Here is a 27,968-nt window from a genome sequence, read left to right as displayed (position 1 = left end):
AACATGATAGTTATAAAAGAGATTTTGACGTAAGAGATTTTGACGTAGGGAAAAATCTACTTTCGGGTGAGATGGCAATTGAAAATAACTGCCATTAAAAAAAAAAGGAAAATACATATTTACGACAAGCCCTTATCATAAATAACGTTGCGCAATCGTTATCCAATTTAAGTAAATATATATATTGTAACTACGTGTTACATAATTTTGACAATTTCTAAATTAAAGTAATGTAAATATTCTTCTATATTGGAAGATAAAGCAAAGGAAGGATTAGCTGTTTTTGCATCTGGCAATATTACAGAAGCTATAGAAACAAGTATGGCGGCAACAAGGCGGCTGCAGAAGGTAAACCCTGCTCTATTATTAACTCCCGCAGTGAAAGTTTTCCTACATGGTCCTTGCTATTAACTTTGGAAGCTATTAAAAAGTGATGTTGTCATTAGGAAAGCAATTCTTTACGCTTAGTTGTAAGAGAACAGTCATTACCTCACGTGACAACTTGGGGAATCAGGTCGCAGGGAAATGTTTGGCTTCTCTCCCCCATTTCGGTGCATTTAATTCCTCGGAATTCGATGCACGACTGATTGGAATTGAATGCCGGGATCCAAATACCGTTTCAGAATACCGTGTTTGAGTTTACTTATTTTCTGTAAATGCAATTAACTCCTAATCCTGACATTTAACAATTAATGGAAAGGTACTTTAACCCCACCTATGGTAAACTGCCGTTTGATAAATTGCCTATGTAGACTACCATAGTTCAGTTACCCCATTAGATGATAGGTAGTACCTGGATATATTTATCACCGTGACAGCCTCTGGGTCTTGATATTGTTCCTAAATACCTTTGTTAAATTACAGGTCAAGGTAGAAAGGTTAATTCAAGGTAGGTGTTTGTAGATCGAGAGACAAGCTTATCTCCCTTACTTTCAATTTTATCGAAGTCGTGTATAGAGTAAAAAATGTCCAGTGTCTTCTAAACCACCCGGTTATGTACAAATTTGAAAGATTAAGACTTATTTTTGAAAATGGTCAAAATTATCCTACAATTGTCAAGCTGAACTCAATCCCTTGCAGGTGTTATGATATAATGCGTTATTAGTTACGAGACTGGGGTTGTATGTACGAAAGTGGCCACCTGTATGTATTATGTCTAACTTAGAATACAGCAGTGTAAGGGGGAGGGCGTTAACACCCAGTTAGGTAAGTAGGTAATGACACGGCTTGTAGGTTAGGTTAGGGAGGAAAGTTTACGTTAATTGATGTCTATTTTTAATGGAAGAGTCTATTTAGCCGGTCCCGGTAAAATAGACAAACCTACTTTCAAGCTTATTTTGCCGGTCCCGGTAAAATAGCCAAACCTGCTTTTAAGCTTATTCAGCCGGTAAATATCATAGATAATGGCAATAAAACTAAAAGGTAAATTTACAGTTTCATCCATTATGGGGAAACTGGAATAAAAATATATTTGTTGCATCAGAAATAGTGTAGTTTCAACGAATTTAACGTTTATTTTGATCGCAAACCATCCGATTTAGAGATTTACTATGTAATTGGAGTTAAAACAACAAGTTGTTCCAGAATGCAGAAAGACCCTACTTCATCCCAACAATTATGGGGGACACCAGGTGGGAACCGGGGTTTTGGGTGTGGGGGGGGGGGGCGTCAAATGATATTTGCAATAAATGAATACTTATCTTTCCACCACCCCTCCCCCTATACCCCTATCTAGCCCTACCGGGGGGGGGGCTCCGCCCCCCCTGCGACCCCCCCTTCGTCCCCCCCTTAAGGCCACAGTGATTTTCAGGGCACTACTGAACCTAATAAACCCACCTAACCTAGCCTAGGGGCTCTGTACCCCTACCTAGGCCTACCCCCTGCGACCCCCCCTTAAGGCCACAGTGAATCTTGGGACACTACCGAACCTAATACAACCACCTAACCTAGGGCCCTGTACCCCTACCTAGGCCTACCCCTGCGAGGCCACCCCCCCTTACAGCCACTACCTAACACCTCCATCAAACCAAATCCAAAGGGATGGTACTGCTGCATACATCTTTATACTATCACCATTATAATATACTCTATAAATTAATGAAGCTTACCTTAAACTGTTGGTTCATAAAGATGTGCTGCTGCTTTGAGGAAAACGTGAAGCCGTTGCGAAGGTTCCCTGACATGCAGGACAATTTTTATTTTGTAAAATTAAATTGTGTCTCTGGCACAAATGCACTAGTTTTTCAACAAATTCATTGTAAGTTAGGAAACAGTCAGGACAAGAAGATGGAATTTCAACTTCTTGTGCAACATGAGATTACGTGCTTTCTATGGTCTCTATGTCTAAGAACGAAATGAAATGCCTGGGAAGAAAATGTATTGTCGCGCTGTGATTGGCCAAACATGTATGACGTCATAGTGGACAGGCGCTGTGATTGGCCAAACGTGTAAGACTTCATAGTGGACTAGTTTGTCAGTGGATTATAGTGGTTACAGGGCTCATTTAAGCAAATACAAGACACAGTCAACAATAACAACAGACTTTAAAAAAATCTGGGAGGAAGACATGAGTAGCGTGAGTTTGATCGTCGATATATAAAGAACTAGGCATTTGCGACAGATAATATTTTACAGAAATACTACAAAAGACTTGCTTTACTCGGGAAATATATTATTATAATAGATTTCCCATAATGGATGAAACTGTAATAATACCAACTAAAAAATTACAACACTTGAAACAAATTTATTTATATACTGTAATTTTAAAGACAATTTTGAATCCTGTTCACTACAAATTAAAAAATCATTAAAACGATTATTTTAATCAATTATTAAAATAAATACAGCTGTCTTAGAATTTTTAGGCACAACAATAATTGCAAATCCAAAACTTTCCTTTCGGGAGCGTTCTTTTACCAATACACTTAAGGTGCACCCACTGAAGACAACAGTCACAGACCACAGAATCCATCTTGCTGAATCAAAATATCGGCGGATTTTAGGGATTGAAACATTTTCATCCTGACATGCTGTTGGAATTGAAGAAGGGTTTTGTTCTACCGCATTTTCAGAGAGAACATCTCCACGGATGGCATCTTTATCACTTACAAAGTAGCCGAGTACCTGTAGATCCCTGTCATTAGATGATTTTTTGATGAATGGAGTTGGCTTATCAAGTCTTGACTTTTTCTTTGGAAGTCCCAGAACATTATTGTTTGACCATTTGGGTCTACCCCTTTTCTTGGCATTTGGAGGCAAAGTGACACGGTCTAGTTTAGGATTAGCAGGTTCTGGAACTGCACTGTTCTCAGTAAAAGTGGGTGGTTCTGTTTCACCATCGGCTGCAGATAATTCTGTACCTGTTGGTATTAAGTCAGAATTCTGTATATCTGGCAAATCATCTTGTTTTGTGCATTCAGTGATGCTGAAATTATGGTCAATTGGCATGTCAATCACTGGTAGATTCTGCATGTTTGTCTATTTTACCGGACCGGCAAAATAAGCTTAAAAGTAGGTTTGTCTATTCTACCGGGACCGGTTAAATAAGCTTAAAAGTAGGTTTGTCTATTTTACCGGGACCGGTTAAATAGCCTATTTGATTTTTAATCAATGCGAGAGGAACTGACCGCTGATATACAAAGCCTCCCGAGACTGGAACCGACTTAATTTAACATAGACCTTCAAACATATTACAGTATTTTGAACCTCTTATCTTATCGACAGAAATTATTATTAACATGAATGCTTTATGTAAAAGTTTCTTATTGTCTTCGGACATTAATGCCCCATTTTATTTTCTGTACTATTGGATCTGGTAGCCATTTTCATTCTCCTTTTAAGTTGCCAATCTGAAACTTATACACTTTCGCAGTATTTTCTATGGCTACACAATTACCTTCTCTTCTAAAGAGATACTCCCAGTCTACCTCAGACAATTTGAGATTTGCCCATGTAGCTCTATAACCCATTTACCCCCAAGGGACGTACTGGTACGTTTCACAAAACTCATCCCTTTACCCCCATGGACGTACCGGTACGTCCTTCAAAAAAATGCTATAAAAAATATTTTTTTCATATTTTTGAGAATTTTTTGAGAAAATTCAGGCATTTTCCAAGAGAATGAGACCAACCTGATCTCTCTATGACAAAAATTAAGGCTGTTAGAGCAATTTAAAAAATAATATACTTCAAAATGTGCTGGAGAAAAAATAACTCCTTGGGGGTTAAGGGTTGGAAATTTCCAAAGCCTGGGGGTAAAAGGGTTAAGTGAGGCTGTGGTTGTTAGGATCATGCCATTTCCTGGTTTGAGGATATGTGGCATTTTATTTTAAATTTTGAATAATTTACTTCCTTATTTGGCTAATTATTTCTAGAGCTTACACATATATGAAAACTTTTGTTGTAAATGAAGCATTTTATTTTCTCAAATTTGCATTATGGTTTTAACCATGTAACACCACTTAGGCTATCTGATTTTCCAGTACTGTATATGAAGCACAAAACTAATATTTGAGCCTTCAAGGTCAGAATATATTTTTGTATGTTTACGCAAACTTGTTAATGTTCAGCACTAGCCATACCTGAGATACTGTAATTAATTTATAATGAAACACTGTTCCCTTAGAAACTTTTTAAAAATATATATGCATTTTCCTTGGTGAGACATCATGTTGAATTTATTGCAAAGAACTAAAGCTCAAGTTCATGGGTCATATGCCATATACAAGAACCTCAGTCTAGAGAAAAAACTGGAATGGTAACACTTCCTATAACTCAGGGTTTAGCAGATGAATAACTTAACAGGAAAAGATTATCAGGGATACAGATATGAATTTCAGACACTTAAGATTATACTCGTGTTCTGTTAGTATGTATACTGTACAACTTTCTAAATCTGTACAGTTTCTTAAGAGACATTCTGTAGTTCATAAAGAGTTTATATTATTGTTCCCACCTTATTCAGAACAGTATGATACCATGGGAGAAGACTGTTAATGTTGTCGTACCGTATTTAAGTGTTATTACTATATTTTTAAACTGTTTACAGGAATTGGCAGACATCCGAAAGTCCGGGATTAAGTCCTTTCGTGATATACAAGTGGATGAGAGTAATATATTAACATGGCAAGGCCTTATTGTTCCGGTAAGTAGCATTACACTACTGTATTCATATAGAGGGTAGATTTTCATATATTTTTATTGAATGTGCAGTACTGATTAAGGCAGATAAGTTTCTCATGTATTCTATGGTATATTTCAGGAAAATCCACCGTACAATAAAGGAGCGTTTCGCATTGAAGTTAATTTTCCAGCAGAATATCCTTTCAAGCCTCCTAAGATAAACTTTAAAACTAAAATTTACCATCCAAATGTCGATGAGAAAGGGCAGGTAAGCATTTTTCAAATTTTCCATCATATATGGTTTAAAAAATGTCATTCTTCCTTAGCTACTTAAGGTGGAAACAATGAATCAAAGTGAAAATTCATTTAGTAAGCATTCAAGAGTGATGATTCATTGATGGATGACAGATGGTAAGTATGAAGTAAAATTTCTGAAGTAGAAGAGTGAATGTGAAAGTTTGAAGGATTATCTTATAGTATGTAAGTGATTAAGAATAATTGATATATTGCTCCAATATAGTAGTAAACAAATTGCCAGATTGTTAGCCTGTATGAATCAGACCAAATCTGTTGGTTAACTGGCTACTGTAATTTAGCTTGACAATCAACCCAGACTAACACTCTGAACCCTTAGTATCCCTGAATAAACTTTTAAGATTGGTCACCAATAGAAATTTCCAATTGCCAGACTGGGAGAAATTAACTACTGCAAAAATGAAATAGATAATGGCTGTGTCCTTTATTAGGGTTTCAAGCCCCATATTTGGGTTGATCTATATTTTTTTTTCCTTTCTTTCTTTTTTGTGTGTGGGGGGGGAAGTTAGATTGCTATTACATTGCTACACAAATCAAAATCAATAAAATCTATTCTTAATATCCAATGTGGTAAGGTTCTAGAATATTTTTACAGTTAGAAAAAATACTAATTGCTATTAGAAATTTGTTGGTTTTCCTAGTTAAACTTCCTGCCTCCACCACCCATCAGTTCTTGGGCCAAAGGTTAATAGTGATGTGATTCAGTTAGACAGATGGGTAACCCCCCTCTCACTTCCATCAAACTACCACACTCGCCTTTATTAACAATTCAATGGCCATTAAAGTTTTCACGGATGACATACTCCTTAAAGGGCTCTTGTTTGTATAGCTAGGCAAAATACGAATTACGGAGTTAATTAATGATTTGTTGACATTCAAGGCAATAGAAATTTTGAGAAAACTGTATCCGACCTCGGAATTCTTTCAAGTAATTGTGGTATTCCTATTTGATGAGTGAGTGATAATTTTCGTAATGAAAAAAACTGATACAAAGGTAAAGCAAATAATCTGTTAGTTTTATGGTGATGAAGAAATCAACAAGGCCTTATTCATTTAACAAGTGGTTACTCCATAGAAGCCACTCATGATCAACTCTCCAGATTTAAAGAATCTAAATACTTCTAAACCCAATGGAAAATAGGCAAACTTATCAAGGAGAAAATTTTATCAATCTTTAACTTCCCCTATTACTTTATTATGCTTTTTAATAGTAATTATGATGAGTCCAGTAAGAGTTGAAAATATTGACTAAGTTGTCTAGTTACACACTTATATTTAAAACTAGCAATAGGGATTTATTTGTAACCTGTTCCTGTCATAATGTAATATGAAAGTGGGTGTTATGCTTTGAAAGTACTATTTAAAAGCAATTAGATTTATTCTTCTTAGCTTAAGGAATTATGGTTGTTAGAGGTTTTATGAAATCAGACTGAAGATTATGACTCCACTTTAATATGCTTTTTAACCCTTTTACCCCCAAAGGACGTACTGGTACGTTTCACAAAAGCCATCCCTTTACCCCCATGGACGTACTGGTACGTCCTTGCAAAAAAATGCTCTAAAAATTTATTTTTTCATATTTTTTATAATTTTTTTTGAGAAAATTCAGGCATTTTCCAAGAGAATGGGACCAACCTGACCTTTCTATGACAAAAATTAAGGCTGTTAGAGCAATTTAAAAAAAATATACTGCAAAATGTGCTGGGAAAAAAATAACCCCCTGGGGGTTAAGGGTTGGAAATTTCCAAATAGCCTGGGGGTAAAAGGGTTAAAGACTGTAGTGTACAGAAATGCTGCTGATGTTATAAATCTGATCATTAGATACTAGAATTGAAAACAGACAACTTTGTATTTGGCCACTAGTGGCTATTGAATTATTATTTTCTATAACTTTCACAATCCCTTCTATATACTTAAACTGAGAATGTCAAAGAGTTCTTATATTGTTCCCCTCTTCAATATTATTTTGATGCAAAACATTACCTATACTGTTGTTGGTAGAAAATTTTAATGAATGATTGGTAATAATTGAATTTCAATAATATAATTAAGGAATCAAGGCAAGAAAGAGTTTTACAGGTCATGAGGGATTTATTACAGAAGAGAGAGAGAGAGTGTGTGTGTGTAGCTTTTAACTGTAAACTTGTTCATTCCTTATTGGTGAAATTCAATGCATTGTAAAATACACCCTTGAATGATGAACACCTAAATTCATAATCTTAGAACTTTCAAAGGCTACGAAAGCAAATATTTGAAAGTGGTGGTGAAAACACCAAGGTAACATACCTCTTTTTATATTTACTACCATAAGTTTCACTTTAAGGATATTCATTTTGTAAATTGGAAATTCTATCCACTTTTAGAACTTTGAAAGTACTTGATAATTTTACTTCTTGTAGCACAGCACCCTAATTTTAGAATTATTGTTCAGTGGCCTAATTATTTTATATTTATTTTCCAGGTCTGTTTACCTATAATTAGCGCTGAAAATTGGAAACCTGCTACAAAAACTGACCAAGGTAAGTTTTTGAAAGTGAAAAGATTGACTAACTTATTTTTATTTGTATAGTTAAACTATGGTAATTGTGTAACCAAGTTTATATGATATTTTTAATGGTTGATGTCAAAATTTCATGGAGAAAATTTCCCATGCTGATTTCAGTCATATAATTTTTGTAGTACATATCTTTAAATTTCCAAATTTTACCGGTTTGATTTTCTTTTGTAAGTCCAATTTATTTTACAATATTTTGTTTACTTGAGGGTATTGCTTTATTGCAACCCCATCAATCATATATATATATATATATATATATATATATATATATATATATATATATATATATATATATATATATATATATATATATATATATATATATATATATACAGTGATGCCTCAGGATACGAAAGTAATCCGTTCAGGATACGGTTTCGTATCCTGATTTTTTCGTATCCTGAGTCGCGTTTTACATGTAAATAGTCTAATCCGTTCCAAGCCTTTCAAAAAGTCACCTTTTCTTTCATAAACACGCTAAACTGTAGTAATAAACATGCAATGCAGCCATTTCTATCATTCAATAATTAACCCAACCGTTAAAAACAGCCTAATCCATTCCAGAAACCACCATGAGATTATTCAATAATGTAGTTATAGCCTAGTTATCCCCTCCAAGCCCTAAGAAAACGGTCCATTTTCTTTACTACTGTATAAAAGTTATGGTACTGTATGTAAAGCATTTGGATCAGTGAAGGTGTATTGTTACCTGTACACCTAAATTAAGGGTTGATACCCTGAAAAAAAATGTACTGTACTCTCGGCGACGAGTTGGGATCTCGTAAGCTTTTCGTATCCTGAAAATTTTTTCGTATACTGGGGCATAAAAATCTTTGTATCGCTTTTCGTATCCTGAATTTTTCGTAAGCAGAAACTTTCGTATCCAGAGGTATCACTGTATATATATATATATATACCTGTTTGTTCCAACACGGAGTACTTACCTCAAACTACTTTCTTAGGAGTATCTGGGATCTCCTCCCAACCGACCAGAATTTTGTGTAGTTTACCCTACTCCCGTTTTCTATGTGGGGTAACCTCTGGCCGAGTGATACGCGCCATGAGGTGACCAGGGGTCTGAGAGCATGCTTGCTCAGGTCTTGATTTCCAGTAAGTTTTCTGGTCGCGTCGCGATAACATCCCGACGCGCTCTCCTTACCCAGTGCGACCCTTTGTGTCCAACGCGGTTCCAACGTGATCCCTTTGTGCTATTCCTTATCCTTTTTCCTCTGTGTTCCTGTGTCTCGCGGTTCCTTACTAGTGCGTAATGGAGCATCCCCGTCGTTGCCCTGGGCCTATGGCCGGTAATTCGTGTGGTGCCTTCCTCTCAAAGCCTGAAGTTGACCCGCACTCCTTGTGTTCTTCGTGTAGGGGCAGTGTTTGTTCCCCTACAGCCACGTGTCCGGAGTGCGAGTCCTGGAAAGAGGTGCAGTGGGTGCGTTACGGCACCAAGAAAAAGAAGTCTTCCAGGCGATCGCCTAGGAAACCGAGCATCTCTTCGCCTCTTGCTTTGCCCGGCGTATCGTCGGATAGTGTGTCTGCCGCCCTCCCCTACCCAGAGTAGGGGACGAGGTAAGTTAGTTGCGGGGAAGAGGCCTGTGGCCCTTCCCCAGAAGTCTGAATTACCTGATAGTGGGGTTGTGTCGTCGATCCAGGCAAGTGGGGGGCCTGAGGGAGGGACGACCCTATGTGGGGAAAGACTGCTGCAGCCTCTTCTCCCCCCTCTTGGGCATGTGTTTCTGGTCCGTCCGCAGCCGAGGGTGTCACCGAGAAGGAGGACTCGCCGCCGTCAGACCCCCTCGCGTGGTCGCCTCCGAAGACGCCCTTTAGATCACCCGTGAGGCTGGAAGGAGAGTTAGAGACCTGGTTCCCCAGCGAGAAGCTTCCCCGCTCCCCTCCAACACCTTCAGCTACGCTCCCGTCCGTCTTCATGGAGCCTTCGTCGCCGGCCGATCGACGCGTGGACCCACCAGCAACGCGGCGTGACTCAGACCCTTCAGTGAGGTCCTACAAGTCTTCGGGCTCCGCGGTCGAGGCCTACTCCTACTCCTTGGAGGATGGAGCCCCGAGGGACCATAGAAGACGGCGAGATAGGTCACGCTCACGCTCCCGTTCCAGATCCCGCCACGTGGGGAGGCGTTCGAGATACCCCAGGACGAAGTATAGGAAAAGCTGCTCCCCGAGAGAGGAATGGGTGCGGGTCGCCATCCCACGTAGTCAACTCCTGGAAGCTACAGCGGTTCCGGACACCTCGGGCTGGCTCCCAAGGGCTTGCTTGCCAGTGAGGTACGTCCCCAGCAGCAGGTACGACCGACGGAGAGAGTCGTCTCTTCAGGCCCCAGGGCACAGGCATAAGTCCGCGAAGGTTCCGGCTCCATCCGCCCAGCAGAGAGAGTCGCCCCTTCGGTCTGGCAGCCGCGTCCCGGCCTCAAAATCAGCAACGAGTCAACCGGAACGTGAGAGACACCTTCCTTCTACGAGCAAGCCCGCAACCTCCTGGACCTCCGTAGGCAGAGATCGGCCCAGGACGAAACCCTCCATCTCAGCGGCGATGCCCGTCCTCCAGCCTGAACCACCGAGACTGGACTGCGCCAGGAAGATGCCTCCTCCCCAAGCGGCACCCTCCGTCAGAGGTCCCCAGTCACAAGCAGAGGAACATCCGACAGAAAGTATAGATGACGGCGTAGAAGTTTCGGCCTACAGGAGAGTGATAGGCCTCATTAGGCGTCATCACAGGCTGGACGAGCCTAAGCCATCCACGGACGAAGACTGGCTCTCGGACCTCAGCAGGCTGGTCGATGCGCCCGTGCAACAGGGGCCCTCACTAGCGCTTCCTTTGGCTAGGGACGTTAGACTGGGTATGGCTCATGTAGACAGGATCGTAGCCAACCACGCTGAAGCCCCCAAGAGTCAAAGAGCCTCCAAACTTCTCCAGGGCCTCAAGACCCAGAGACGTTTCTACCTTCCCGAAGGGCACCGCGCCGGTCCCTGTACGGTAGAGCCAGCAGTCGCCATCCTGAGCCAGGGAGCAGCAGAAGAGAGAGCTACCACCGCCCTAGTTTGCTTCTCACCTTCGGAGACTTCCATGATGGAAGAGCAACCCAGGGACCTGGTATACGTATTGTCGTTGCTAGATTGGTGGGCCTCGAACGATCTCGCAGTTCGGGAGAACCAGGCCTTGCTGAAAGATCTGATTAGCTCGGGGTGTAAGGCCCTAAAGTTCCTCTCTTACCAGTCCATCGCTCAGGCTGCCAATTGGGTGCTGCGAAAGAGGGACACCGTGCTCAGCAAGCTCGTCAGGAGACTCCCGGACAGAGAAGCGAGATCCCTGAGGAACCTACCCCTGTGAGGCAACTCAGTGTTCCCCCTGAAGGCAGTGGAGGAGACAGTGGAGAGGGTCAGGAAGCTGAAGGATGCGGGAGAGCCCAGACCCCCTCCAACGAGAAGACCTGCCCATAGAAGGCCACCCTCCGACGTCTCGCTCCCTCTTCGCGCCTCACCTAGCCAGCCCAGGAGAGACGCCCCTACTACGGCTTGGCCTCAATCTTCGCAGCCCCCCTGTAGAGGAACGCCTGCTACGCAGTCAGCCTTCAGGCCTTCTTATTCGGCCGCCAGAAGAGGGCGTTCAGGCCGCGCCTCTCGAAGAAGGTAGGGGGAGAGGCCCCCTACTCCTGCCGAAGCCTCGGGTGTGGGGATGCCTCAAACATTCTTGGCAAGCATGGCGAGACCACGGAGCAGATCCGTGGACCGTAGCAGTACTAAAGGAAGGGTACAGGTTGCCCGTCCTGGCGGACCCCCCCCCCCCCCCCCCCCCACCTCTGATACCAGATCTACAGGTGGGGTGGTTGGCACCCAATGATCCCTTGAGAAGGACAGCCCTACAAGAAGTCTCTGCGATGCTGGCGAAAGGGGCAATGGAACCAGTCAAAAACCCGGGTCCAGGGTTCTACAGCAGACTCTTCCTGGTGGAAAAAGTGACGGGGGGCTGGAGACCGACTTCAAGATGGAAACCCCGAAATCGGTCCTAGCGGCCTTGAGGGAAGAGGACTTCATGATGTCCATAGACCTCAAGGACGCATACTTCCAAATCCCTGTTCACCCCTCCAGCAGGAAGTACCTAAGGGTAACATGGGGTACCCAAACGTTGCTGTTCAAGACCCTCTGCTTCAGTCTGTCCACAGCCCCTCAGGTCTTCACGAGGGTCTTCGCAACAGTCTCAGCCTGGGCACACGAACAGGGCATCCGCCTGATTTGATACCTGGACGACTGGTTGTTACTTTCAGCCTCGGAAGTACTGAGGGAGCAAGGCGCGAAGCTCCTGCAGTTCTGCAACATCCTGGGTATCATCATCAACCTGGAGAAGTCCCAACTGATACCCTCCACCAGGATGAACTACCTCAGAATGGTCCTGGACTCCCGGTTGGCGAGAGCCTTCCCTTCCGCGGAGAGACTGGACAACTTACATCAGATCCTCCGGCCCTTCCTGTTGGCCAGCCCAGGAGAGCCAAGGACTGGCAAAGACTGATAGGCCTCCTCGTGTCGTTAGAGAAGCTGGTCCCCCAGGGGACTACAATGGAACCTGAAGGAGCTCTGGAACCAGAGAGACTCCCTGCACAAGGTGGTCCCGGTGTCCCCGGAGACGAAGGAAGTCCCAGAGTGGTGGCACGACAGATCGAACACCCTCAAGGGAATGCCCTTCGCAGCCGACCCTCCGGAGATGCTTCTGTTCACGGACGCATCCAAGGAGGGTTGGGGTGCTCATCTCCTCGACAAGACAGCAAGAGGAAGTTGGTTAGACGAGGAGAAGAACCTGCACATTAACGTGCTAGAAATTATGGCAGTGTGAAGAGCGTGCCTAGAGTTTGCCCATCGGCTCCGAGGAAACACCCTGGCGCTGATGTGCTACAACGCTACGTTGGTGGCCTACATAAAGAAGCAAGGAGGACTGAAATCTAAGGAGCTATGCGATCTCACGATGGAGTTACTAGAATGGGCCGAAGTAGAGCAGATCAAGATCTTGGCCAGATTCATTCCAGGGAAGAGAAACGTCCTGGCCGACGGCCTCAGCAGAATGGGTCAAGTGGTAGGGTCCGAGTGGTCCTTGCACCCAGAAGTGGCCAAGACTCTCATTCAGAAGTGGGGCTCGCCAGTGATAGACCTCCTCGCCACGAGACTGAACGCACAGCTCCCCGTGTTTTGTTCTCCTGTGCCAGATCCGGAGGCGGCGTTCTAGGACGCCTTCCAACACCCTTGGGACAATCTCGACGTTTACGCCTTCCTTCCCTTCGCGATTCTCAGGCAAGTCCTCAACGGGGTGAGACAAGCGGACAGCCTGTGGATGACTTTGGTAGCGCCCTGGTGGCCGGAGAGAGAGTGGTTCGCAGATCTAAAGGAACAGGCGCGACTTCCACCTTGGCCCCTTCCGGACAGACCAGACCTTCTCCGGCAACCACACTTTCAAAGGTTCCATGAAAACCCTCGGTCCCTCTACCTTCACGCGTGGAGGTTATCGAGCGCCTCCTGAGGAAGGAAGGGTATTCGTCGAAGACGGCAAAAAGGATGTCAGGGTACCTGAGACGTTCGTCAGCCGCAGTATACCAGGCAAAATGGTCTACCTTCACTAAGTGGTACGTCTCGAAGAATATCAAGCCGTTGCAGGCCTCCATCCCGGAGATTGCGGACTTCCTGGTCTATCTCAGGAACGAGGTAACCCAGGCCAAGTCTTCCTCCTGAAGGGCATCGACCTGGGTACCTCCAGACATCCTCCTGAAGGGCATCGACCTGGGTACTTCCAGACATATCTCGATGCTCATCAAGAGTTTCGAGCAATCGTGCCGCCCTCAGGCCGTTAGGGTGCCCCAGTGGGACGTGGCTAGAGTCCTGAAGATGCTGTCAGAACCTCCCTTCGAACCCCTAAAGGACATCTTGGACAGAGAGCTCACCCTCAAGACATTTTTCTGTTGGCGCTGGCATCAGCAAAACGTGTAGGGGAGATTCATGGACTCGTATGAGGTATCACACTCGAAGGGCGGGCGTGAAGCTACCTTCAGGTTCGTACTATCCTTCGTGGCCAAGACTCAGAATCCAGCAGTTTGGGACCCCAAGTTTGAAGGATTCTCAGTGCCGGCAATCCCTCGTTCGGACAACCCGAGGGACTTGCTTCTGTGCCCCCCTGTCAAGGCGGCACGGAAGTACTTAGAGAGGACAGCCAGACTTTGACCCGAAATCAAGAGTCTGTTCGTCTCCTCGGGACTAGTAAAGAAGCCAGTCTCCAAGAATACAATCTCCTTCTGGCTACGGCAGGTGATCATGAGAGCCTACAGTAGTGCAGGGTTCCTCTTCCGGGGCTAGACCCCACGACATAGAGGGCTAAGTACTTCGTTGGCCTTTGAGAAGAACATGGCAGTGGGCCAAATCCTGAGGGCAGGTACATGGTCTAGTCAGTCAACCTTCACAGCTCGCTACTTAAAGGATTGTTCGAGGAGGTCCCTGGACGGATTCTCTCTTGGTCCTGTCATTTCCGCACTCCAAAAGATTTAAAGGTGTAGCCCCGGGGAAACCACGGGCAGTAAGTCCAAGAGACACAGGTTCCTTCCTTACCCCCCCTTTTTTCCCCTATTACCTTCCCTGAAATGACCCTAAAATTCTTTAACTGCCATGGGATACACCGTCAGTGAAAGAATACATCTCCAAGGATTTTTACAGCGGTGAGTTACTTAGACACTAAGATAGTTTTTTGGGTAGTTTTCCCTATTTCTCGTGTTTTCTTTGGGGGTCAGCAGAACCTAGCCTCCTATCTAGGTTCCTTTTCTCTCCTCGTCACGGTCTCTGGGTCCTGAGGGACACTCCCACCTCCTAAGGTATAAGTCTCCTAAGAAAGTAGTTCGAGGTAAGTACTCCGTGTTGGAACAAATCACAAATTTCAAGTAATTTGTATTTTTCCTAACAGTACTTACCTCGAACTACTTTCGGGTTATGGCCCACCCATCCTACCCAGAGTGCCTTACAGGATTCAGTAGAAACCTATCTGTCAAAAACTTACTGGAGATCGAGACCTGAGCAGACATGCTCTCTGACCCCGGGTCGCTTCATGGCGCGTATCACTCCGCCAGAGGTTACCCCGCATAGAAAACGGGAGTAGGGTAAACTACATAAAATTCTGGTCGGTTGGGAGGAGATCCCAGATACTCCTAAGAAAGTAGTTCGAGGTAAGTACTGTTAGGAAAAATACATATTACTTAGAATTTGTCGTTTTTAACCTCTTTGCTACAATGTCAAAACTTTCCTGGTATTACACACGATGATGCAACAGATACATAATTTACAAATATAAACCATACAGAAGTTAAAATCACTTGTATATCCTACAAAAGTGTACAACTGATGGTCGTATATCACACAGAAAATTTCACTAAAAAATCTCCCCTCCCTGATATTAGCCCCTCCGTCTTTCTTCAGCCAACCAACATCTTTGCAATTCTAGCCTTTATTCCTGGTCCTGAAAGAGATATTTTAGTTACCATGTATAATCACACTACACTAGCCAATGGCAATATTACTCAACACCCACCCCTGACACCTCCCAGCTTAGAGATGTAGGAATGCTCACATCTCGCCCCACTAACAACTGAAACACTTGCGATTCTAGTCTTTATTCATGATTATGTATGGGCTATATTAGTGTATTTCTCTGTTGGAATATGTTCAAATCACACAAATCATTCCCTTGATGTAAGACGTAGCTGTGTCGCTCTCTTCCCCTCCACTCATTCCCATTACTCCCATCAACAATGACACCCAAAACACCAGTCATGCAAGTTGTGAAGAGCTTTGTTTGGTCGAATGTTATCACACATATATCTAAAGACACACCATATTATCTCATTACTATAAATATATGAAAATGTCTCAATCCATATCTTATTTCTCTTCCTCATGGTTTTTTTTTTATGTGAAGGATCTAATTTAATATTGTTACTGTTCTTGAAATATTTTATTTTGATGGTTTATTCTTCTCTTGTAGTTTATTTATTTCATGGGCTATTTTTTCCTGTTGAGCCCTTGGGTTTATAGCATCTCGCTCTTTCAACTAGGGTTGTAGCCTAGCTTGTATTAATAATTATAATTATATCTTTCCCTTATTTTTTATTGATTTCAGAATTCCTAGGATATTTCCTCTATATTGTATCACTGATCACATTTTTAATCCTGATAGCTGTAAACAGTGACACACACGTCAAATTTTTTCTTGTTTTATATCTCTAATTTTTACAAAATATAATTTTCTTGTCTTAGAAGTATATTTCATATTAGTATTGTTTATTGTTTTCATGAGTAAAAGTTAACCCTACTGTCATTATTTCCATTTATTGACTTTCTACACAGTATTTGTCATATTTTTATATGCTCATACCCTACTTCCAAGCCTGTAAAATAGCCAAAACAGGAATAGTTGATATTGTCAGTCGCCCAAGGTGGAACGACCAAAGGGCAAACCTTTTGTCTAACACACACACACACACACACACACACACACGCACGCACACTCTCTCTCTCTCTCTCTCTCTCTCTCTCTCTCTCTCTCTCTCTCTCTCTCTCTCTCTCTCTCTCTCTCTCTCTCTCCTCTCTCTCTCTCTCGTGGTCGTTAACTTAGTCTTCAACTCTGCGACAATTGTTTCCAGTATCAATGTCAACTTATTCATCAAAAGGGGAATTAACATCTGGGACTAGAGCGCCCTCCAATTTTAAGAAACACTTTTCACAGGATCATAGTGATGGTGTTATGGTCAGAAACATGTCTCAACACACGAGCAGGCTCACCTGAGCACGCCAGTGCTTCGGAGCGTGCGCTTGTTCCTCAGTAGCGACTCATGACGTTCCCCCTACGAGAGTAGAAGAAAACCCTGTCGAGAGGAACTAGTTTTCTTTCTTGAAGGACGACATACTTTGGTATTCTAAGTTCTTGTGAGCACTGTGCCTCCAAGCATGCAAGTTTTGGATAATCATTTATTGATGAATTTACACATCTTTAAGAAGAGACAGGAGTATAATAGCATATCTACTTCATGCCCAGAGGAGTAGAAAAGATCCAAGAGTGATCGTTCTCCCTTAGGTTTGTCCTCAAGGTCAGGAAAGTTGGACTGATCCCGGCTACTGAAACTTCTTCGGTTAACGTCTTGGAGGGCAGACCAAAGAAGATCAGCGACCTTTGGATTAAAGGGCAAACTCCCAAGGTTTTGTATCTCTCTGCTTACCCTAGAGAACAGGGAGACCTTCCCATTAAGATGATCCCCCAGTCTTCAGTTTTGGAAAGCCCGGCCGTTGACCTTACGCCGGGTATTATTGTCCTAGGAAAGAACATTCAGGTAGACCGATAGAGGTATCGTTCATGCTGCTACTATTGCTGTTACAGTATAGCTAAAGGAACTTAGCTTACATCCCAACCAGTCCTATGGGTTAGTTAACAATTGTGAGCTATTATTATTATAATAAGCCTAAGCTACCACCCTAGCTGGAAAAGCAGGATGCTATAAGTCTAAAGGGTTCCAACAGGGAAAAATAGCCCAGTGAGGAAAGGATAAAAGGAAATTAATAAACCACAAGGGTTGTAATGAACAAGCCAAATAAAATATCTTTAATACTGTAACAGCATTAAATTAGATCTTTCATATATAAACTGTAAAAACTTGAAGAAAAAACAAGAGGAACAGAAATATCATAGAATAGTGGCCCGAGTGTACCCCCAAGCAAGAGAACTCTAACCCAAGACAGTGGAAGGCCATGGTACAGAGGCTATGGCACTACCCAAGACTAGAGAACAATGATTTGATTTTGAAGAGTCCTAGAAGAGCTGCTTACCATAGCTAAAGGAGTCTCTTCTACAGTTACCAAGAGGAAAGTAACCACTGAACAATTAACCCCTGGAGCGAAGAAAAATTGTATGTTAATCTTCGTGTTTTCAGTTGTATGAAGACAGAGGAGAATGTGGAAAGAATATGCCAGACTATTCAATGTACAAGTAGGCAAAGGAAAAGTGAGCCGTAACCAGAGAGAGGGATCTAATGTAGTACTGCCTGGCCAGTCAAAAAAACTTTATAACACTAGGTGTAACTGCTACTGCTGTTCACCTTTGAGCTGTTACTGGGTTTTTTGGTACCTTCAGGGTTGGTCAACAAGGTGAAACCAGTGCAGCAGTGACTAGTGTTTGCATTAATACCAGGTGATGGGTCCCTCTGAACCAAACACCTACTAGGTAATTGAACACTAGGACCTCATACCTCTCTGATTTTCACAGTTTATTTCAGAAGTCAAAGAAATGAGAAAATGCAATTGCAAGAACTCATGGGGAATTTAGTCAATCTCTTCAATTCTGATGAAGTGATTATCCCACACAGATGCAGATGAGGGCAGCAGGCCGTGAATCCACTACAGCTCACCTGCATACTGTGGGTCTAATCCGTTCTGTGAGGGGCCAATCACCAGGTGTCAATAGGTACCATATGGGTTCAATTGGCGAAGTGATCAAGTAGCTTGAATGCCCTCCCCTAACAGTTTACCTGGACAATGGAGTATCAATTTGATCTCTCTTCTTTCCTAAGGTACATCAGTAACTTGGAGGAGGTTAGATCGCTTGGTACTGGTCTTACCCCCCCTAGTGCACTGTGTATTGTGTCAAGCTTGTTGGTTACTGATCTTTGCTCTGGGATATCGAGTAACAAGCCAGCCTGACCACATATGTTCACTAGAGGGAGGGTACACAGTACCTGCTCTTGTTCTCTGGAACAAAAGATTGTTTCCAAGACATAGAATGAGACCATTCACGACCTGATGCATCGTCTGCTTCCTGATTATATTTTCCAGGATCTGTTTGGATTTGAGTTTTAATATTTTTGGAAGAGTAAACTATACCAGAACAGGTCTGTAGCTTAGGGATATAGTCTGTCAACTAATGCTTGTTATGAGACACATAACTCCTTTTGAGAAAAACACAATTGCTATAAGAATAGGTGCTCGGACTCCTCATATGTCTCTCAGTTGGGTGATGTTGAGGCTACAGTGAAAGAGGATGCCATGAATCGTTACTCCCTTCATCCCCTGTGTGGTATCTTTCAAGGCCTCTGGTCTTTCAAGGTAGACTTGCCAAGCCTTTGGTGTTGGTCATGCCTTCTGGCTGGGGGTTTAAGAAAGGGTCCGACCTTCTCCAAATCCCAGCAATAACCACCACCAGCTTCTTCCTCGAAGAGTCATCGTAGTCCCTCCTATTCTCTTTTTCAGACATTTCTCAAAAAGCTCCTATTAACTTTGTAGTTTCTGCTCTTGTCCTTTGGTAAGGAGTGACAGATCTCACTGGTTGACCTTTATTGTAGGTTTCATTTAAGTGGATCCATAGGCCAAGTTATGGTGAGCATTTGCTCAAATCGGCATCATTCCTGTCGTGACTAAGGAGAAAAGTCGTGGCCTTTAGAAAACTGCTCTCCCTCTTCTAGAAGGAGTATCAGCTTTCATCTTTCGACTGTTACCATCGTGGTTCAGCTAGAGGCTGTGAGCCTGATTTGAGGGATTTCTCCTAGAATTGGATGCAGGTGAACTGTCCCGGATACGGTTTGGACCCAGGCAAAGGGGGAGACTTTGTCCACCTTCCCTATCCCAGCTGAGAAAACTAGCATCCTTGCCTTTAGAGAGTAGCTCTCCTCTGTCAGGAGGGACTAACAGAGCTCACCCACTGTTTGATTTCTTTGGATTATGCCAAGCAGATCATGGCACCAGTTAAAAGTCAGCGATCCCACACGTGTTGCTTCCCAGCACCGTAGGCCAGGTAAGGATAGGGTATATGCTGTCCTTAAAACAACCCATATCCTCTGAAAGGGAGTGACAGTTCATCTGGTAACTGATTCCCCAGTGCTTCGTCAGCCAGGTGTAGAGCCTGATATTGCAGATGATAATGATATACCAAATACCAATAGCAGGTAAAGCTCTTCCGGGGGATTGAGTTACTTCACTGGTCATGTAGCATGGAAAGAGTTCAGCCACCTACCTGGTCCCTTTCATGGGACACTGATGTGGTCCTAAGTTGGGTGGTGTCCCTTTTTGTCAGCGTTGAAGTAGGTCCAAGAGAGAAAGTTTCTCTCTGGTCCTAGCCCTAATCAGCAGATCACTACTACCTCACTTGCCTCTGCCAAAATATCTGCTCAGTAGAGTTTGGACTGATCCCTTCCCAAAATATTGCCTACCCTTAGACTTAGGTTCTGGTTGGGACAGTCCTTATTCTCAGGGCACAGGCGAGCACATCTGCCAACCTGAGGAAGGCATCCTAAACTCTTTCCCTCAAGATCATCTCTTTTCTCTGGTTTGGCTAGAGAATTGGAGATGCTGGTTGGTATTGTGTGGGTCCTGCCTTCTTGCGTAATCAGTTCAAGTTCAAAGGTATTTTAACAGTCTTGTCTATCCTGAGATGTAGGCCTAGGGGTGGGATGGTTCTTATCTTCAGGGCACCGGCGCATGAGCCCACTGTTAACTTGAGAGTGTCATAGCATTTTTCCTTGAACACTGTCTGTCTTTACATTGGCAAGGGAGTAGGAGAGTTGTAGGCTTTTCATGTCAAACTTTTAGGGGATGCGTGTTGTCGCCTTCCTTGTCCTACTGACTGATGAAGACCCAGTACCAGTAGGTCTCAAATGCTAGTTTGGGACCTTCTCGATCCTATCCCTCTGCGTAAGCTGACACAGGGCACTGCAGTACTACTCGAGGGGGACTTAACATCTCATATGAGTATCACAGCCTTTTCAGCCCTAGGAACAAGAGGGAAATGTCCAATCATTGTTCCTTCTGATTTAATGAGACTGCTTGCTTACAGAGGCAACTTTGGTTAATAAGTACCGCAGTTTACTTGTCGGTGTACTTGAAGCTTCAGCTTCGATCCACTTTTCCTCTCTACCTTATGAACATTAGCCACTGGCCCTTGGACCCCTTTCATGTGTTGTGAACATGCTGCTCAGTAGTTTTCTAACACTCCATGCTCCCTCATTGGACTTTTTATGTATCTCATCTGAACTAACTTGTTTTGCCTAAGTCTCTAGGAAAAATACTTGCTATTCTACCTCTTTCTTCTTCCATTGTCAAGGGGCTGCAGCAGTTACAACTGTTACCCATTGGTCAGACTTATGAAGTCGTTCTTGCAGATTACATCTGCTTTAAAGTAACTCCTCCATCTCTCTTGCCAGGGAGATTATGGGTTGGTGTCTTACCCAATGTATCTGTTGATGTGCTTGGTTTGATACTCCCAACATCATCTCATAAGTTTTCCTTGTCCTAGTACTGGTTTCCTTTTAAGCCAGGACTAGCCAATGTCCTAACACCTACATACCTATGATTAGCTGTTTGACAAAAGTTGGAGTTACCTTCCTCTGTCTTCTGCAGGAACAGGAAAGGTGATGTTTCCAGTTACTTTTCTTACTCTTTTTAGGGGTTGTGGTGGCCGATGTGGTAACGTCCCTGACTGGTGAACGCCAGACTAGGGTTCGAGTCCCACTCAAAATCGATAGTTTCTTTGGTTGCTGCAACCTCACCATCCGTATGAGCTAAGGATGTGGGGTTTTGGGATGCCTATAGGTCTATCTGCTGAGTCATCAGCAACCATTGCCTGGCCCTACTTGGTCCTAGCTTTGGTGGAGAGGGGGCTTGGGTGCTGATCATATGATACATATGGTCAGTCTCTAGGGCATTGTCCTGCTTGCTAGGGCAATGTCACTGTCCCTTTGCGTCTGCCATTTGTGAGCGACCTTTAAATCTTTAAAGGTGAGATGTCTTCCAGTTTGGTTCTAGGGGACTTCCTCCCACAAATGAGTCTCTCTCCCTTTTTTTTAAAGACCAAAGGGTTGTATACTGTACTCATAGGAAATAGCTGCGGTGAACTTAATGCCACAACATGAAATAAGATATACTTATCTCGGTATTAACATACAAATAATGTAAACGTCTTTAAATGTAAAATCCGTTGAACTGCTATATGTACACCTACAGTAATATTATGGGTTATCCTAATAAGCTGTTGACCAACTCATTAAGATTATGGATATGCAATACAAAATCTTATACTTCTCTAATATAAAAAGATTATCCAATTAATATAGCCAAGCAAACTCTTCATAGACTTTGAAATGCTTGAAATAACACTGTACAAATGCCCTGAGAACTGGTTTCGAACTAAATCTTTGCGCTGACTATGTTAACATACTTGTTCAGATAGTACTCACACCTTCTGGTATCACCTACAATACTTTCAATTATATACTAATATTATAGAAGTTTGATGAAATATAGTTTGTTCCAACACGAATACTTGCCTCGAACTACTTTCTTAGGAGTTACCTGTAATCTCCTCTCTACCGACCAGAGTTTTGTGTAGGATACCCTAAACCCGTTTTCTATGGAGGGCTAACTCGGGAGTAAGAGAACGTGCCCCGAGGGTAGCTTTTGCGCTAGGTCGAGGTCCGCTTGGGTCGTGAGCTTCAGTAAGTTCTCTGGTCGCGACGTGACACCACGTCTCTCTCGACCCTTTGTGTACGCCGCGTGTGTCCCACGTGTTTACCGCGTGGTAACTTGTGCTTATCCCTTTTGTTCCTGTGCGTTCACTACCCTTCCTTGTGCTTCCCAAGTGTATTCCTTTGATTCCATGCGTTCCTGTGTCTTGTGTTTGTGCGTTATGGAGCAGATCCGCCGTTGTCCTGGGCCTAGAGCCGGAAAACCGTGTGGAGCGTTCCTCTCCAAACCTGAAGTGGATACTCACTCCCTTTGCTCTTCCGAAGAACTTACTGACGCTCACGACCCAAGCGGACCTCGACCTAGCGCAAAAGCTACCCTCGGGGCACGTTCTCTTACTCCCGAGTTAGCCCTCCATAGAAAACGGGTTTAGGATATACTACACAAAACTCTGGTCGGTAGAGAGGAGATTACAGGTAACTCCTAAGAAAGTAGTTCTCGGTAAGTATGTTAGGAAAAATAAAAATTACTTAAAATTTTTTATTTTGGCCTTACTACCAGTATGACTCTTTGTAAATGTCTTATGATACTTTTAACCCATCAAATAGCAATTCACATGAGTTACAATGCTCTTAGCATTACAGGTAATGCTCGACTTACGACCTATGCGACTTATGACGATTCGACTTTACGACAATTTTTTTCAGGGTGATGACGTCACAAGTTTATCGGAAATAGGACGAATATTTCCTTGAAAATAATCTATTTTCTTGTATGAAAATAAACTAATTTATCTTGTTAAATTATTATCTTTTATTAATATTCAGTATCTTTTCAGTAGAAAATACATTAAGAAAAGTTTTAATATCTGTCGAGTTCATATATGTCTGGTGATGTCACATCACCGGTGGAAAGCAACCATGCAATACTGTACAGTGATTTCCTTCCAAGAGGCTAACGATTAATATTAGTATTCCCATTATTGAAATATTAAGTAATGATACAACAAAGTATTTTATGGGTCTGTATCAGTTGTCATGAGTACTACGTAGTGTAAATTTAACTACGCTAGTTGTATCTAATCTCTGATAATAGATCAATGTTTATCTAAAAAAGTATATGAATAGGACAAATATTTTCTTGAAAATATATTTCCTATTACATTATAAAAATGAAATACTTTTGTTTGGTAAGTTAGTATTTTCTTTTACATGTAATTTCTTGCAAGAAACAAGAAAATAAACTTACATATTTTGCAAGTCATTCTTCGTAGAGTTTACGTCACGTGTCTTGTGACGTCATGTATCTGGGGGGGGGGAGAGACCCCCATAACATATTGGCATTGATATAATATTCATTATGAAGATATTTCGAATGTCAACAAAATTATATTAATCAGTGTTGTTCTGTGTGTGCATAATCGTAATATGGCAACGTGACCTTGAGATCAGCTGATGCCAACTGAAAGTAAATCAAAAGTATTTGTTGATTATTGATGCAATCAAGAAATTGAAAAATAAAATATAAACATGCTTTGATAAACCTCAATTGAACACAATAATGTCTAATGAAATATGAAGGCTTAATATTGAACTAAAAATTTAATACTGTATGAAGCTTTAAAAATGAACTACCCGTATACGATTGCGAGAGCGAGCACACACACGCACAGAGAAAGAGCTACTGTACAACTATTTCGCATTAGACCTAACGATTAGACGAACTGTATGGAAACTGATTTCCTGTAACATATTGGCGCTGATGTAATATTCATGATATTTCTAATAAGTTAAGAAATTCTAAAAGAAAAAAAAATATCCCATACGTACGTACGCCATATTTTGATACGGTAGGTAGCGGCACTTTCTGATCAGCTGATCATAACTAAAGGTAGACAAAATTTTAAGTACTTCTCAATTGTAAAATGCTTCCAAAATTGAAAAATAGAATACAAAAATGCATTAATAGAGTATATGACATCCTATGAAACAAAATAGAATAATGATACAGTAATATGATCGAGTTGATTGCCAAATCATAACGCATCTTAATAAATCTACGGAAACTTTACTTTTTTAATTCGACATGACGAAATCCACTTACGACTCATCTCTCTGTCCTGATCTCCGTCGCAAGTCGGCGACTACCAGTACAGTATTTGATTTCAATGTCATAATACACTAATTACCATAAATATATTAATACTAGTCAGTGATTCATGCATATAAACAAAGTATTTTACTACACAAAAAAATGCCTTACATTACCTTGTGTAGATTTTGACACATCTTGCTGAATGATGCATTATGATGAGCGTCGACAGGAGCAAATAACAAAATTTCAAGTTACATGTACTTGTATGTTTTCCTAGCTATTCAAGCCCGAGTCCTTAAATTGAATTTTCTACATTAATTGCCTGTCTTAGTCCTTGGCTCAAGGACAAAATTTGCTATTCTAGAACAGACAGATGGGTGGGCTTCCCACTCACAGTATCTGTCATTAACCAAATTAAGTCAAATTTCCTTGGCCATTTCAGTACTGCTGAAGAAATATCCTAGTTGTAAAGGACTCAGATTTCTATAGCCTGGAATTTAAAGTTATATATCTGTTATAATTAATAATTGAATACAACTTTTTACTCCATATTTTCAGTTATTGAGGCATTAATCAACCTCGTAAATGATCCTGAACCAGAACACCCTCTGCGAGCGGATTTAGCAGAGGACTATACGAAAGACAGAAAGAAGTTCATGAAAAATGCTGAAGAATTTACGAAGAAGAATTCTGAAAAGAGGCCTGCAGACTAACTCCAGCTTACGTCTAATCTGTGATGTGAAAAGGTGCTTGACAGATAGACTGTGGCATTGAATTGAAGCCAGTACATTTCAAGAAAAGTAGCTTACTCTGATCCTACAGCAGATACCTATATGAGTTTTTATGAATTTTATTTATTGGCCAAATGTACTTTGTGATTAGAATTGTAGTGTAGGTGTGGAAATTTGTTTCCCTGCAGGATGTGTACATATCCTATGGTTTTCTTTGCAAGGTCAGTATTTAGTATAAAGAGCGTATACAGTATGCCTCTAGTTTCTAATTTAGACATTTTTTCATAGGAGAATGAAATTGACACTTATCCTTTTACTTTCTTTGTTTCTCATATATTTTGAACTACTTGTAGCTGTGAGAGGTTTCTGTAGCATTATTGCTTTTCATTGTCTATCTGTCAAGTGCCTTTTGTAATATTAGATAAGTATTTGGCTCTAAAAGTCTTGTTACAGCCGCTCCAGTGGTTTTGTAGATCACTTTCTTGAGAAAAGAAAATACAGTAGTGTTTTCACAGTGTAGCAACAACTGGATTATAGTGATTTAGGTTGGTTCCAAACCAGTGTGTTTGATATTATAAAGTGGCCTCCTTTTATTTCTCAAAAGGAATGCGCTCGGCTTGCTCTTTTGGGAAGTGACTAAGGTGGTGACGAGCCTTACTTGTCTGACTAGTGGGAATCATCCTCCTTTTTGTACATCAGTTCATTACGAATGGGTCATCGATGACTAATAGGGTTCTGCCAAAACACGTTAATGCCCATCTGTCCTTTTTGTGACAGTAACTCAGGCATACATTAATGGCTCATGAGGAATTACTTTGTACTATTACTTACAGGTACAGTGCTAGGTTAAGTGGAACCATTGTACTCTGTCAAAAAGCAAAGTATGATTGGAGTATTAGTGTTATATCTTGAGTTTTCATCAAGATTTTTTTCTTTTTATCTTTGTTACTCTTGATAGATCTCAAGCCATACATTTCTTCCAAAAGAAAAGGTGGCTGGTTAGACTACAACAGCTTCATGATTTTTTTTTCATGAATTTACTCTGCAATCATAGTTTTATACATGTTTTTGTTTTTAGTATGCAATACTGCAGATGTAAACAAACACTTTAATTATTCCAGTATATGTTGAGGTAGTGGACCTTTCTTATGATCCATTTAGTCCGGAAGGGGCAACATCCTCGGTTTGTAAGTAAATGGTACCTAACCTTCATATGTAGTATGTTGGCAGTATATTTGTATAGTAAATATACTCGGAACCTCATTTGATGAAATGAAAGCCATGTCGAATTGATAATTGATATCTAAATGCTTTCAGTGTAGCAAGATTGAAATTTTAATTATGCATATTCTTGTAGTTTTGATTTATATTATATACATATATATTATATATATATATATTCAGGCTGTAATCTAAAATTAACTTTTCTATGATTGAGGGGTATGGGTCTACATTGGCTGCTATTGTGATTTGCATCTTTTGGAAAAGATAATTTGAATGAAAAAATGTAAAAGATATCTTAGATGTAAGGGCAGTTGTTGAGAAGTTTTGTTACTAGTCTCTGGATTTCAACTTTACAACAGATAAGACAATATTTTACATAAAATACAAATGCCTTTTCTCCGTCTCATGTCAGTGCAAAATGGTTACAGATGGTGAGTAAATTGTCCGTTGTTTGATCCCGTCTGCTTGTGCAATGTGTACCAAAAGTGTATGCTGTCAGTTAAGGGGTTAGAGATGCTAGTCTCCTCCATCTTTTCATAAAGGCACAGGTATTTTAGTTTATCACATCTTGGGACCCAAGAATGTTTATGTTGGAAAACAATCTTTATATACGTATAGGTTGTAAATAAGGTCTTGAGTTTTATTTTAGAAATGGCCAGCTGTACAAGCAACACAGATCATGTATTAAGTAGAAGACTATCCATTTTCCCTTATAATTTGGATATAAAAGAAAATTGTTAATTTTGAAAGCCTAATTATATTCTCTAGACTTTAAAAGTAAATTTTTTAAAGATAAAGGGAGCTTTGTTATTAAGTTTATAGAGTTCTCTGCAATAATGAATCCAATTGGCATATTTATTTCAGCTTATGAATTACTATGTTAAAATCTTACTGAAATACAGGTGCATTAAATTAATAACTTTTTCTTTCACCCATTTATTAACCCTTTGGTACAGAACAGAATCAGGTTTTTGTGGTCTAGTTTGATTTTGGACAAACAAAATGAAGTATAGAATTAAGTTTTTTTTTTTTTTTTTTTTTATATATATATACACAGGAAGGCTCTTGTCCGTACATAGGCATCAATGTTTACAAGGCTGCAAAATTTTTTCACATTCAGTTTAATAGCATTAACAATTTGACCTTTTGGCTAAGCAAAAACAGTATTTGTAAGGTATATCAGTTATGGTTTAGTAATGTAGTTAGAAATATTTGCATATTGTATTCTTACATAAGTTCAAATCACATTGTCTTTCTTTTTAGTAAGGACATGGTATCATCCACTCGGACTACTCTAGAATGCCGCAGGTTCTCTTTAGAGAGGCTACGACAACCTCTCACATTCCCTTTCATTTATGTCTTTGCATTCTGTGTACATTTAGTTTAATTGTTCTTACATGATAATAGAAGCAATTGTCCTTTACTATACATACATACATATACCC

At 41.4% G+C, this 27,968-nt stretch overlaps 1 protein-coding gene across 1 annotated transcript; it reads left to right on the top strand.

Annotated features, from left to right (window-relative positions):
- The first annotated feature begins 283 nt into the window (after positions 1–283).
- On the top strand, positions 284–27,447 carry LOC137617224 (ubiquitin-conjugating enzyme E2 L3). The gene is made up of 5 exons (XM_068347160.1): positions 284–348; positions 5,051–5,146; positions 5,264–5,392; positions 7,901–7,958; positions 25,127–27,447. The coding sequence occupies exons 1-5, from the start codon at positions 322–324 to the stop codon at positions 25,279–25,281; spliced, it is 465 nt and encodes a 154-aa protein (XP_068203261.1). The 5' UTR covers positions 284–321; the 3' UTR covers positions 25,282–27,447.
- Positions 27,448–27,968: the final 521 nt, after the last annotated feature.

Source organism: Palaemon carinicauda, chromosome 23 (assembly GCF_036898095.1).
Source record: "Palaemon carinicauda isolate YSFRI2023 chromosome 23, ASM3689809v2, whole genome shotgun sequence".
Lineage (NCBI taxonomy): Eukaryota > Metazoa > Arthropoda > Malacostraca > Decapoda > Palaemonidae > Palaemon > Palaemon carinicauda.
The sequence above is the reverse complement of the archived record's forward strand: the minus strand, read 5'-3'. Positions and strand labels throughout refer to the sequence as shown.